Source organism: Brachycentrus maculatus, unplaced genomic scaffold (assembly GCF_059751285.1).
Source record: "Brachycentrus maculatus isolate JH-2025_06_01 unplaced genomic scaffold, ASM5975128v1 h1tg000452l, whole genome shotgun sequence".
In the NCBI taxonomy this organism is placed as follows: domain Eukaryota; kingdom Metazoa; phylum Arthropoda; class Insecta; order Trichoptera; family Brachycentridae; genus Brachycentrus; species Brachycentrus maculatus.
Genome location: NW_028281199.1, coordinates 1406547 through 1421205, shown reverse-complemented (window position 1 = coordinate 1421205; position 14659 = coordinate 1406547). Strand labels below are relative to the sequence as shown.

At 38.3% G+C, this 14659-nt stretch overlaps 1 protein-coding gene across 1 annotated transcript; it reads left to right on the top strand.

Annotated features, from left to right (window-relative positions):
- Positions 1 to 9: 9 nt before the first annotated feature.
- Positions 10 to 13934, top strand: LOC148302459 (ubiquitin carboxyl-terminal hydrolase 16/45-like). Its single transcript, XM_088271577.1, has 6 exons — positions 10 to 1144; positions 3527 to 3650; positions 5602 to 5752; positions 10729 to 10879; positions 11589 to 11693; positions 12132 to 13934. Exons 1-6 carry the CDS (start codon positions 289 to 291, stop codon positions 13679 to 13681), a joined length of 2937 nt encoding a protein of 978 aa, XP_088127703.1. The 5' UTR covers positions 10 to 288; the 3' UTR covers positions 13682 to 13934.
- The last annotated feature ends 725 nt before the right edge of the window (positions 13935 to 14659 follow it).

The window sequence follows — 14659 nt, the reverse complement described above, 5'->3', positions numbered from 1 at the left end:
ATTTTTATCATTTTTGTGCTCCCATGAGGTTGGTGACTTGTGTTTTTCGTAGTGTATTTCCATAATTTTAAGAAACTACGCATCCCATTTATACATTAGCCTTGCACAAATTCAGTTAAATCGACAAATCTAACAGCGTCCTCCGCTTGCTCATTATTAAAACACCACCTTTCAACGACATCTTGACATCTTTATGAATTTTCATTGTTGCAGGTAAAGCTGACGTTTGCTTTATGCGTGACATACCAGATTCATTTTACATTATAAATCCTGTAGAAAGATAAAACCATGGTTAAAAAAAAGAGACAGTCTGAACCGGGAGACAATTGCGGGGAGTCGACAGAATCCTGCGACGAGGGACCAAAATGCCAGCATATAAAGAAGGCCGTAGATTTGACCAAACTGAGGAAAAAGTTAAAGGTGTCTGGTATAGCTACCGAGTGTTCGGAGTGCGTGAAGAACAAAGATGACGAAAATCCTGAAACCAAAGAGAACGCTATATACGAAATTCAACGGCCGAGTTTGTGGATATGCTTGCAGTGCGGGTCTCAGCTGTGCGGAAGATATAACAACGAGCATGCCCTGAAGCATCACAAGACCCCTCACTCCGATTACCACTGCATCGCTATCGACACTTGTTCCTGGGATATCTTCTGTTACCTGTGCAACTCTTCCGTTTCTGTGACCCCGGTCGGATCGATGTGGAAACTCGAGGAGGCTGTCGAATTTGTCAAGGAACAAGCAAATAAAATGAACAATGTAGAAGGAAATAAAATAAAAATTCCCGAACCGCCTAAAATTATGGGGATATTGGATAAATATCCATTAGTGTTCACCCCCCACTTGTCGGATTCCTCCCCTGTGCAGCGTGTTCGAGGACTCACTAACCTTGGCAATACCTGCTTTTTCAACTCGGTGTTGCAATGTCTGGTCCAAACGCCTTACCTCACCTGGGTTCTAAAGGAAATGTCAGAACCTGGCGAGAAATTCCTCCTACCTGGCGGCAAATGCAAGATCTCTCTAAATGATGGAGAAGGGGATAAGGAGCAGGAACTAGACTTGCCTCCCATTTCGGGAGAACTCCAAAAATGGGGACCTTTGACTGAGACACTCGCCTCAACTCTTGAAAAGTTGCAAGCTCCTGGTAAGTTGATATTTTTGTTCACATTTTTATTCACATTATCTTACATTTGTGGTATTTCTTAATTCTACGCCTTGATAGATTATTTTATACTGGATAACAAATTTTACCACAAAATATGTTTAATCTCAATCATATCTTCAATTCAAAATAACAATTTTGTACATACTTAGAATTATATCTAGTATTCTACTAAATGACAACACTTTATTGAAAATATTTGCTAAATATTTTTATTTAACATTCGTTTTAATAATGTCACATTTTTCACTATTATAATATTTTTTATCTATCACAATATTTTTTGTAAATCCAAATATAAATTAAATTTTTTATTACATTACAAAAATATTTTGTCCGCCACCGTGGTGTAATGGTTGCCGTGTTTAGCTGCCGTGCTGCAGGTCCCGGGTTTGATTCCCAGGGGGGTGAAAATAAATATTAGTAATTTTACACTCTAATATTTATTTAATTTTACCCTGGACTAGTCCCTGAAGCGCAGGAGTGATCACCTTGCCTTCATGTAAGTAACAATTGAGATAACACTGCGTCAATACAATACAATGCTCTATGCACAATTGGGTGCGGATAATGGATAGAACAAAAAATATAATCCCTTAATCACTTTGAAGTTTATTTGATTATATTATTGAATCCTCTGCAAATATTATATACTTCTTTCTCTAATCCTTAGGCGTCATTCTAATACAACATGATTACCGCGCAAAATAACATCGCGATTATGCGATTGCGAAAATTGGGTGTCCTAATAGATAAATGCGCACGTTTGCGCGATGCCGTTCGTTCGTCCCCAACGATGCAATGCCATTATTGCGCAAATCTCATAAAGACACCTATTCGACATCAATACTTTTAATCGCGCATTCGTACAAACTTAGTTTGTGTGAATAAATTATACTATCAAACATTCAATGCCAACTAGGACACTTTTGAGATCTGTATGTTTAATCGCGGATGGATTTGCATGAGTAAAATTCACAAAAATTCCCATTGCACTAGGATGACGCCTTATCCGCAACCAATCATGCAAAAGGCGCTCCATTGTATCGCAGTGTTATCTTAATCATTAATTGCACAAAGGTAAGGCGATCTATCCTGCACTTCTTCGCCAGTCCAGGGTAATGTTAAATAAATATGGTATTAATTTTTATTTAACGTACCTGAGAGTACAACCCGCGAACTCTAGCACGATAGCTACCGTACTTAGCTAAGCTTAAGGCAGAGAACTGGTTAAAACATTTAGCTACCATGTGTGAGATCCTTTAGGGCATTCGTCCACTACACGGAATTACACAGAATTTTACCGTCCGGCACGTCAGTTAGCGTTTCAAAACGACGATTGGCTTGGATTGGCTTGTGCTTTTGTCCATCTTTCTTCGGATCGGAGCTCTTGATCGGTGCGTGAACACAATGCGCGTAAATTCGATCACGCTAAACTGTCGTAGTCGCATTCATTTTTCAAAACCGGACTGCCGGACGGTAAAATTCCGGGTAGTGGACAAGCGCCCTTAGACTCATCCTTTAGATCCTTTAGACTTAAGAATAGAGATAGAATCAGAAATGCCAGGACCAGGGAAATATGCGAGATCAAAGATGTCGTTAGGTGGGGAAGGCAACGAAGGAGACAATGGTATGCACATGTGAGGAGAATGGAACCATCCAGACTCCCCCACATCGCGCTGTACGGCCAACCCCATGGTAGACGACTCACGGGCAGACCACAAAAGAGATGGGTCGATAGCTGGGAATCGACGTCGCAGGAGGCTAATAATAAGAAGAAGACTCAGGAATTTAGTATTTGCAACGTAATATTCTTACTTTTGCAAGATTGGCAAAATAAATAACTTCTTCTTCTCTGCGTGTCATGCCAGGTCCCCCTGATGTTAACTATCACTCGAGATTAATCGTCCTTGTCTCGGGCAGCTCTAGACAGCGCCTCGAAGGTTCTTATCCCTGTACAATGTTGTACATTCCGAAGCCAGAAGATCTATCTTCTGCCCACACCTCATGGACCCTCCATTTTGCCTTTCACGATTAGGTGCAATAGCTGGTACTTCTCTCCTCTTAGTACATGCCCCAGATAGGACACCTTCCAGACCTTGATATCAGTCAGCAACTGTCTCCCTGCTCTTGCTCTTTGGAGCACATTTGCGTTCCTGATCATATCGGTCCATGGAATTCGTAGCATTCTACGATGTAGCCACATTTTGAATGCATGTAATCGGTTCATAGTGCTGACCTTCAGAGTCCATGATTCAAGTACTAATATAACATTATCACAAATCAACGCAGTGTCCTGTTCACTAATGGCAAATAATTTTTTTATTTTTTATTAGTTTGACGAGTTATGTTTTTTTTTTTCAGGTAAAGCTGCTGTTTTTAATCCAACAGATCTTTTCCGTGCTTTCACACAAAAAAATCAACAATTTGGTACTGGGGAACAACATGACAGTCATGAATTACTTCGGCATTTACTAGAGGCAGTCAGGTAATTTTATTTTTTAAATTTATCAATGAAGAAACTTGGAAAAAAAAACAAGGAAAACTTGGCATGATGGTATTCCAAATACTTGAAAGAGTGGTCAGTTGAGATGTCTGAATAATCGGCGGGTATGTCCGCCTCCGTAGTGTAATGGTCAGCACGCTCGGCTACCGTTCTTGAGGTCCCGGGTTCGATTCCCAGGGGGGGTCAACTAAATATAAACGATATTTTCACTCTAATATTTATTCAATATTACCCTGGACTGGTATCTGAGGCGGAGGGCTGATCACCTGTCCTTCGTGCGTTAATGATCAAGATAAGACTGTGTTTGTATATTACCCTGGACTGGTATCTGAGGCGGAGGGCTGATCACCTGTCCTTCGTGCGTTAATGATCAAGATAAGACTGTGTTTGTATATTACCCTGGACTGGTATCTGAGGCGGAGGGCTGATCACCTGTCCTTCGTGCGTTAATGATCAAGATAAGACTGTGTTTGTATAATGCAGTGCCCTATGCACCGTTGGGGTGCGAATAAGGGTTTGAAATCGAATTGAATGAATGTATGAGGAGATGCATGAATGTGGAAGAGGCGAAGATTGTTTGCAAAGATAGAATGGTGTGGCGTTGTGGTTAGTTTTTTTGTTCTTCATTAAATTGGTTCTAAGTAACTCGGACATTGAATTGTAGTCATCCAGATCTTAACCCTTAGCACTCCTATGTCGAATGTGGTTCAACATTGTATTTATTACGCCAACTTCCGATGTCCACTTTGCCTACCTTGAAGTATGCCGAGTCCTTTTTCTTCTTAAAGATCCGAGTGTTCTGTTATCAGCCTCTTGTGATGAGGACTGACAGATGTCACACCATCGCCTTGGAGGTCTTCCAGATGGTCTTCTTTTGTCTGGGTTCTTTCGATTTATTTCGTCTATTTTCTCGCATTCTATTGAGATGGACATTCCAGAATCGTCTTTGCTGTCTTCCCCATCTGACTATATCCTCTGTACTACATATATTCCGAATTTCTGTGTTCCTCATTCGGTCTCTTAACGTATTTTTGGTTATGCACCTCAGTGTCCTCATTTCTGAGGTTCCTAGAAGAGATTTGGTTCTCACTCTGTCACGTCATATCAGAGTTGATATGTGTCGCCTACTTTCAAAATCCGCCAGATCCAATTTTATAAGATTTTAAAATATCGTAGTCGTACAGGAGAAAGTGACCAACTAACACAACGTAAAATGTTCAGGAGGGCCATTTAAGTCACTTTTGCTTGGCAAGAAAATAAACATCAACGCAGTTAGTCATTTTTAACAAGTCAATATATTATACTTACAAGTTTAAAATCGCTTTGTGATTTTTTCAGGGCAATATTAAGCTAGTAAGATATCAAATAGTCAATGATCACGTTTTTGTAAAAAAATGCACTTGGTCACTTTCTCCTGTATGACTACGATATTTACTCTATGAGAATGCCAATTGTGGGTTTTATTGTTTAAAATATTTATATACTTCAAAACCCTGCTAAAAAAATACTTAAAAACAGTGTTGCGTTTCGAATTTGGCTATATTCATGGAACTTGCCTTCTGACCCATATCGGCCAATCAGAGAGCGGGGATAGGTCAAAAATTAAGATGACGTCATTATCGGTTTGTGTCTCGAGTTTTTTTTTAAACTGAATAATTTTCCAAAAAAATGGGAATAATCTCTATTTCATAACATTTTATCTAAAGATAGACAAATCTTTTAAACATGAATGTTACCTGGAGAATTTTGCATTTTTTGTAAAATCGACTTACATGGATCTGGTGAATTTTGAAAGTAGGCGACACGTACATGGATTCTCAGCACTCTAATGGTTGATGGTGTTTCATTTAGTGCTGGAACTTGTTGGAACTTATCCCCGGGTCAAGGGGTTGTGCTATATGCTGAAGTTTAATTAGTTTTAATAATATTTCAGGGGTGAAGATTTACGGCGATACCAGAGTGTGGTTCTTCAAAAGCTGAATTTAGACTCAAAAGAGAAGAGATCAGATTTGGATAAGGAGAAAAAACAGAAGGTCAAATTCTATGGTCAGCAGGCTTCCGACACAATGCTTAGACCCGAACAGGTTAGTTGTCAATTCTTTCTTTATTTGTTTTCATTTTGACCACAATATTTTTACTGGCGGATTTTACCGTGAATCAGGATTTTATCAACATCTTTACAAAGATGAAAAAGTTATTGATGTGGGTTTTTGTTTTTTTTCTCAACTCCTTAAAAATACCATCTTGGTAATTTTTCCATCTCCATAGTTTAATGGTTAGCACATTTTACTACACTAATGTGTAAAGGCAACTAGCCGTAACTCAAGTTGCGGCTGTTTGGCGTAACACGGCTCAAAGCATTCTTATAACTGGCCTCTACCATATACAATCACAGATTTTACTATCTCTTTCCTTTACAGAGATATTCATTATCCAAATAACGCAAATTTGTATTAATTGGATACATGTTTTGGCAAAAAGCATCATTTGATGTTAACTATAAACTCGTTTATCTCAAAACTACTGTTTTTAACTTGCGGCTATTCACCAAAATATCGCGGCGCGAAATTGAAACAACGCAAAGTGTATTGCTATTTTCCATTGGAAATCATATAAACATCAAAGGTAGGTTACCGTATTATTCGTTCAGTCCTTAACCTTTTAACCGCGTTAACTTTGTTCCTGAGAGACGGCCGGTGCGCGGTGGTATTTCTCCGTTTTATAAATGATTACTTTTATCATGTATTTAGTTAAGAAACAATTTATTTTCCTAAACAAAAACGTTCAATGGGATTCATTGTGCCTTTTTGGTTCTCTATAATACACTTGTGTCACATTATTCTTGAAATATATCGTAATATAAACAAATAAGATCGTAACATAAATAAATCAAAGCACGCATCGCATCGTGTGTCACTCTTACCCACTGGCGATGTGTAGCGTCTAGAGTGAGACAGATATAGGGCATGATTATGGCGCAGACTAATTACGGACCTCAAGAAAAATCAGGGATCTGTTCTTTTATTTATCCTTGTGATGTTATAAATTATTAGTCAGATATTTCAACAGATGTCATAAGACCAAGGATTGACATATTATTTTATCCAAAGTTCCACACCATGAAAAAATCCCTCCAAGTTGAACTGAGGTTCGAAACTTGGAGCAAAGTAAAAACACGTACGCTTATGTCAGCCACGTATGGGACATGTTTTGTGAAAACACATACGGTTTTGCGAGCCGCGTGGATCCGGTTAAATGTTTAAAAAAAAAAGAATATTTGTATAAAAAAACAAAAGTAAAACTTTGAAACAACGCAACGTGAAACGACGCAAAGTGAGGTCTGAGTGTACAATATTGTTATTGTTTGCCTTTTTTATTTTTAGTCAAATGTGTCAAATTTATTTACTATGCGACCCAATTTTAACGGTGCCAAATTTATTCTAGAATAATTTGCATAATTTAGATCTTTAGGATATTTTGGTTGACAATGGAGGTGGGGAATGTGTTTCTTCCACTTTTTTTCTTTGTTCTAATCATCCTCCAAGAGTGTTTAGCTTGTGTCTTCTTCTTCTTCTTCTAACCGCTTCCAATGGTGCATAGGGCACTGCATCATATTGACGTAGTGTTATCTTGATTGTTAGTTACATGAAGGCAAGGTGATCACTCCTGCGCTTCAGGGTAAAATATCAAATAAATATTTTAGTGTAAAATCAATAATATTTATTTTCATCTCCAAAAATAAATATTTTTGATTTTAAGGGGGGGGGGTCACTGGGAATCGAACCCGGGACCTCCAGCACCGCAGCGAAACACGCTAACCATTACATCACCGAGGCAGATTATTTCATATTACCCTGGTTGATTACCTCTTTCTTAAATGAATTTTACAATCAAGACAACAATGCTTACATACAATGCAGTGCCCTATGCACCATTGTGCTCAGGTAGTTAAAACATTTTTAAATTTATTTATTTTATTTGTAATGAGAACCATTTGGGTTCTTACCATTCACAAATATACTTCAATTTCATATTATTTCTGTGAGCCTAAGCAGCTTGTTATTAAAAATAGGTATCAAACTGTGACAGACTGGGTTCGAACCCAGAAAGTCTAACTCAATTGTCCGCGAACTTACCACGGGACCACAACCCGACACAATGTTTTATTGATTACCATCTATGTTGGCCAGAAATTGCTGTGTAGTCAACTTTATTGCGGTCTTGTGTGATAATAATTGAAAGGTTATTTACAACGTTTTGAGTGTGTCCAAATACTTGTTCACAAAATCTGGATTATCTCCAATTACAGGAGTTATTTTCATATTATTTTTAACATCTCATCAAAGATGAAGAAGAATATGGAAGTCTGGGTATTTACGGGGCTGAAGACCGTCATAGGCTGGTTTAAGTGATCACTTTAACATTCACCAATTCTACCCATTATTGAATTATCTGGTCAAATTATAAGCTTAATAATAAAAATGAAAATGGTATTTTCTGGCGTTTCTCATGTGTGTGATTATAGTCCAGGATTCGGATCTCACATACTAATATAAGAGTTTCTGCTTAGTAAAAAGCTTCTTTACATCTCACCAATAGATGTCTCTAGTGAAGTTCTAATATTCAAGAACAAGGTTTCTAAATTAATTCATATATATAGAACTTCCAAGAATTTGAGTAGTGTGGTTGTCAATAATGGGTAGAATTGGTGAATGTTACACGTGTGTAAAGTGATCACTTAAACCAGCCTATGACGGTCGTCAGCCCCGTAAATGCCCAGACTTCCATATTCTTCCTCATCTTTGATGAGATGTTAAAAATAAAATAATATGAAAGGTTATTTAATTGAAATAGTTCTCCATGACAGATTTTGTATCTGATACTAAGAATTGTGCGTTATTCTTTCCAATCAGACTATATCTTATCCTCTTTCAGTATATATCTCTTATCATTATTTATTACCGTATTGCGGTATACGCGTGATAATTAAAGCATTATTATTACTAATCGATTCAATTTTCTTATTCAATTTGGTATCTTTTTTTTTAACTAACCATTCATCTTTTGCTTGATGTTTGTACTGCATTTTACATAATGATGAACCCTTATCCGCACCCCAATGGTGCATAGGGCACTGCGTCATATAAACGCAGTGTTATCTTGATCGTTTTACACATGAAGGAAAGGTGATCAGCCCTCCGCTTCAGGTACCAGTCCAGGGTAATATTGAATAAATATGACAGTGAAAAAATCACTTATATTTATTTTACCCCCCTTGGGAATCGAACCCGGGACCTCCAGAACGGTAGCCGAGCGTGCTGACCATTACACTACGGAGGCGGACATTTTACATAATACAACAACTTTATAGCTTACCAGTATGATGATGTCAGTAAAGATGAAACCCGGTCATTGGTAAAATAAAAGTGGAAAAATATATAGTTGTTTTTATTTTTATTCATCTTATATAAACTTTTGGTACCGTAGAACGGGGTTACTTGAACTTTGATGTGTTACTTGAGCCCAGTACAAAAAAAATTAGATCTGCATTTGGTCTACAATAATGAATGTATCGACATGATTCATTGTTTCCCTGACAGGTGACACTTATTGTCACGATACGTTCATTATTGTAGACCAAATACAGATTTAAATCATTGTTTCGTACTGGGCTCAAGTAACATATCTAAGTTCAAGTAGCCCCGTTCTACGGTACATAATATTATGTTATAGATTAAATGTTAAAAAAATTACACTCATTTTTAAGTGTACTAATTTTATTATCTACTATATTTTATTCTGTCTATATTTTATACTGTCTGCCTCCGTAGTGTAATGGTCAGCACGCTCGGCTACCGTTCTGGAGGTCCCGGGTTCGATTCCCAGGGGGGGTCAAATGAATATAAGTGATTTTTTCACTCTAATATTTATTCAATATTACCCTGGACTGGTACCTGAAGCGGAGGGCTGATCACCTTTCCTTCGCGTGTTAACGATCAAGATAACACTGTGTTTGTATAATGCAGTGCCCTATGCACCATTGGGGTGCGGATAAGGGTTTGAATTGAAATTGAATTGAATATTTTATTGTTAAAAAAATTTTGTGTTATCACAAAATTCATTTACATTTCAATTATTTGTTTCGCCTTGTTATGGAATTTTCAAACGAATGTTATTCGTGACTCAAGACTAAAAAAATCAGTGTTTGATTTTAACATTTAATATATAAATTAAAATGGAGTTTTACAAATTAAACGCCAAAAATATAAATACATAATATTATTATTTTAAATCATGGAAGATAGACATGAAAACTTTTTAATGGTCTGACGACATTGTCGCTGTGGGGGGTAAAAACTGGACGCAAGCAGCAGCCAACCGGTGGAAATGGAAAGAAGGGGAAGAGGCCTATATCCAGCGGTGGAGGTCAGAGGACTCATACAGAAAAAGAAGAAGATTAGAGTGAAAATATCACTTATATTATAATTTACTTTGTTTAAAAAAAAAATAATTGTATAACGAACTCCCTCTCTAAACACAAGTATCTACTTATTAGAGAGGTAGAAACGTTATATTTGAAATGTATTGTATATTTACCAACTATTTTGTATTATTTGAATATGTATTTTGTAAAAAAAATATATATATATTATTTGACCCCCTCCCCCTGGGAATCGAACACGGGACCTCCCGTACGGTAGCCGAGCGTGCTGACCATTACACTACGGAGGCTGATCCTCCCTATCATTTTGAAGACATCAACTAAACATGCTATAAATCCTTGTATATATAGGCAAGGAGAATTTTCTATGGCGACTAATTTTATTTTATTTTATTTATTTACGGCTCACAAACAATGAAAAACATATTACAAAAACGAAATATAGTGCAATACAAATACTTTTGATGTTTTTCATCAATTAGATGGGAACACAACAAGCTTACAGAAACGATAAAGGTGCAGGTTAAACACATATATAAAGAATATAAATTTGGTTGTAGAAAAGGGGTAATAACAATTAAAAGTAAAAGTAATTGAAGCATTGTATACATTGTGCAGGTATTCCGCGGCTTCCTGGTGTCCACACTGGAGTGCCAGGACTGCCAGCACTCCTCCAACCGCAGCGAATACTTCCTGGACCTGTCCCTGCCCGTCACGGCCGAGAAGCCGCAGCCCCCCGCCGTCACGCGCAGGAAGGGCCCCGCCCCGGGTAACGCTCCTGCTCTTACCACCTTACTACTCTTTCTAACATGAAATACGTAATTCATGTTACAACAATTTGTATCTCATGTTACATCAATTCGTGTTTCATATCACATTAATTCGTATTTCATGTTACATCAGTTTATATTTCATATTAAATTCAATTGTATATTATGTTACATCTCCTTCAACTGCACCGAATGGTGCACAGGGCATTAAATCGCATTGAAGCAGTGCTTTCTTAGTTGTCAATTTATGCTTCGCCAAAATAGGCCGATTTAGCAATCTTTTGGGTTCAAAGGGTTAAGCTCATCTCCCTTATCCACACCCCAGCAGTGCATAGGGCACTGCATCATATAAACGCAGTGTTATCTTGATTAATGTTAACGCATGAAGGAAAGGTGATCAGCCCTCCACTTCAGTCCAGGGTTATATTGAATAAATATTAGAGTGAAAAATCACATTTATTTATTTGACCTTACTCCTCACCTTACTGCAAATTTAAACTTTACTTTTAGAATTAGTGTCGGACTGTGGTCCCGTGGCTAGTGTCGCAGACTCTTGAGCTAGGTTTCGAACCCACTCTACCACAATTTGATACCTATTTTTAATAATGAGCAGCTTAGGTTCACTAAACTAGTATGAAATTGAAGTATTTTTGTAAATAACAAAAACACAAATATTATATAAAATAAAGTTATAATTCCATTTTTCAGAAGAACAAATCAACTGCCTCGGCGCGCCGGATGAGAACAAACCTTCCAAGCACCAACTCAAAAAGGAAAGACAAGTTGCTAGGAAATTGCGTAAAAGTAAAAAAGGTATTTTTTTAAAATATATTCACTTTATACATTTTCAACAGATTCGATGCATCTTTTCTTGAATTTTTACAAAATAGATGTTTAATAATGGCGAAATGGTGAATTTTACAAAAAAAAATCCTATTATGTATAGGTTAAATCATTTATTAACCCTCTCATACATTTGATTTAATCATTTAACAAAAAAAACTTTTAATTAAAAAGAAATCCTTATCGTTGTGAGAGTCGCATATTTCTATGCTACTTATCTACTTTTTAAGTGCGGCATTATATTGTATTGTCACATTGTGACAAAATCATCAATATGTTCAATAGTGGCTAATCCAATTATTAATGATTTCACCACAACCCAATGTCTTATCCTATAAAACTTTTATTACCAATAAATTCTAGTTTTTTGCTGTTGTCAGAAAAATGACACACTCTTTTTATTTGCAGGAAGTAACAATTGGTCTGTTTCTGAAAAACAAAATGAATCTTCTCCATCGCTGGACGGCGGAGAGAGCAAACCCGATAACAAGAGTTCCTCCGAACAGTCGGATGCCGACGTGGAAGACAATTTGGAAGAGAATCCTAAGATTAGGAATAACGCCGACAATCCACCGCAACGCGACACCGCCGCCGCCTTCGCGTGCCAGATGGAGTCCGGATACAACTCCGACAAACTCATTAGTTCTGACTCCATCCGGGCGAGTCCCGTCGATTTAGATAAAGAAAAAAGCGACCTTTCCCCGGAGAGATTGGATAAAGACAAGGACGACGCTCTACCCGTCACGTACCTGTCGGCCAAGGCCATCGCGCTGGACTACCGCCCGCTCAGCTCCGTGGACAGCCCCGTGTACTCCAACCCCGACTCCGGCGTGGCCAGCCCCGAGACCGCCAAGCACACCCTCTCCGAGTCCCCCCTCACCAGCAAGGAGCTCGGCAGCCCCACTTCTCTCTCCAGCGAAATCATCAACTCCATAGACATGTCCAGCCCCCGACAGACTAACAATTCCCCCGTCAACCAATCGGATCGCCCCGTTTCCCTGAATTCTCTCGCAGAGTCGGAAAACCGAGAAACTTTGGTCCTGCCGTACGAAATCGAGTCCGATATGGATCACTTGCATCTGGATTATTTCAACAAGTTGACCAACACCAAACTCCAAACGCCCAACTTGACACTCAACATGGAGAGCACCTTGGACCCGTCCGAGTTCAGATTGACGAGTAAAGACCTCAACTCGCCCAAGCTGCCTACCCAGTTTATGAATCGCATCCCGACGGTGTCCCCCCGCTACCAGTGCGACGACGGGGAGTACAGCATCCAATCCTGCCTCAACCAGTTCACCACTTCCGAACTCCTAGCAGGCAACAACAAAGTAGGCTGCGAAGCTTGCACCAAGAGAGCCAACACCGGTAAAACTGTGTACACCAACGCGACTAAACGATTTCTCATCTCCAGTCCGCCGGCTGTGCTCATACTTCACTTAAAAAGGTTCCAATTCGGCCCGCGATGCGTCTTCCGCAAGATGGCCAAACACGTCAACTTTTCCACCATTTTAGACTTGGCCCCGTTCTGCTCCGAGAAAGTCAGGAGCCTTCCCAACGTGTCTCCCGACCAGGACAAGCTGCTGTACTCTCTGTACGGAGTGGTGGAGCACTCGGGCGGGATGCACGGGGGACATTACGTGGCCTACGTCAAGGTCAGGCCCCAAGTGAAGCCGGGGGACAAGCGCTTCTCTTTCCTGCCCAAAGGGGGCAACGTGACCAGGGAGGAAGCCGACAACACGGCGCCCGAAGTGCTCAACGGGACCAACGGCACTAATGACGATACGGATAGTTCCATGTCAGGATACGAATCCGAAGAAAAGGCTTCCGGAGTGTCGGACGCGGAGCCTCCCCCCGGGGAGTGGTTCTATATCTCCGACAGTAGAGTCCAGGAGAGTTCGGAAGAAAAAGTTCTAAAAGCCCAAGCGTATTTACTCTTCTACGAGAGGATTATGTGAAGACCTGTGGATTGAATTTTGGCATCACGTAAATACTTAAATATCAACTCCAGCATGTATCATAATTCTTCCTATTACAGTCAAAGCTCAATGTATTTCTATATTCTTATCCCTCTAATGATAATTCTATACCATACTATCTTCAATTTGAATCAATTTGACTACTCGCAATTCAAAATATGATTTCATCAAAAATTCTAAATTAAATTATGAGAATATAAGATGAAGAAAATAACAGATTATTTTATTTAAAGAATTGTTTTTTACTTAATCGATTACAATTTCCGGTTTCATTCAAGGCTTTTGTCATTAAAATTAGATAACCTTGGAAATATTCCCTCGCGTAAAGATAATACATGGAAAATGAATGATTTTTTTTTTAATATTTATTTTTTAAATTTGAAATTTAAAATATTTTTAGTCCATTCAATTTAGAATTAGCGAGCTATTACTGTACATATTTTTGTATTTTATCATTTTTGCCATATCTTTAAATTCCACCTTACTGCCCACTAAACATCAGGAGGCTAGAATAAATGAAAGTATATCAAACAATTAATTTAATTGTGCGTTTAGCGACTGTTGGTTGTTAACATTAATTTTAGAATGATTTTTGTTGTTATTTTAATACGTATTTCGTTATAAATTATGTATTTAACTTACCACAAAATATGAATGAGCAAATAGATGCTCTGCATTATAATGCCCCTATACAGTGAAACCTCTATCTATCGTTCCTCAAATAATCGTTTTCCCGGATGTGTCGTTCATTTCTTCTACCCCGAATCATTTCACACAAAATAGATCGAACCGATCGTTTCTCTATCACCTTTTACCGCATTCATCGTTTTAATTATGCTGCATATTTGATATATTTTATTTATTGTTTCGGCATCAACTTTGTGGTAAGACATGTTACAATGATTAAAGAAAACACTTGTTTTTTACCACTTGAGTTTTATTATAGACTACATGTTT

Coding starts and splice junctions, on each gene's coding strand:
- LOC148302459 (XM_088271577.1), top strand. CDS start 289: ATGGTTAAAAAAAAGAGACAGTCTGAACCGGGAGACAATTGCGGGGAG. Junction 3,651..5,601: donor CATTTACTAGAGGCAGTCAG/GTAATTTTATTT, acceptor ATAATATTTCAG/GGGTGAAGATTTACGGCGAT. Junction 11,694..12,131: donor ATTGCGTAAAAGTAAAAAAG/GTATTTTTTTAA, acceptor TTTTATTTGCAG/GAAGTAACAATTGGTCTGTT.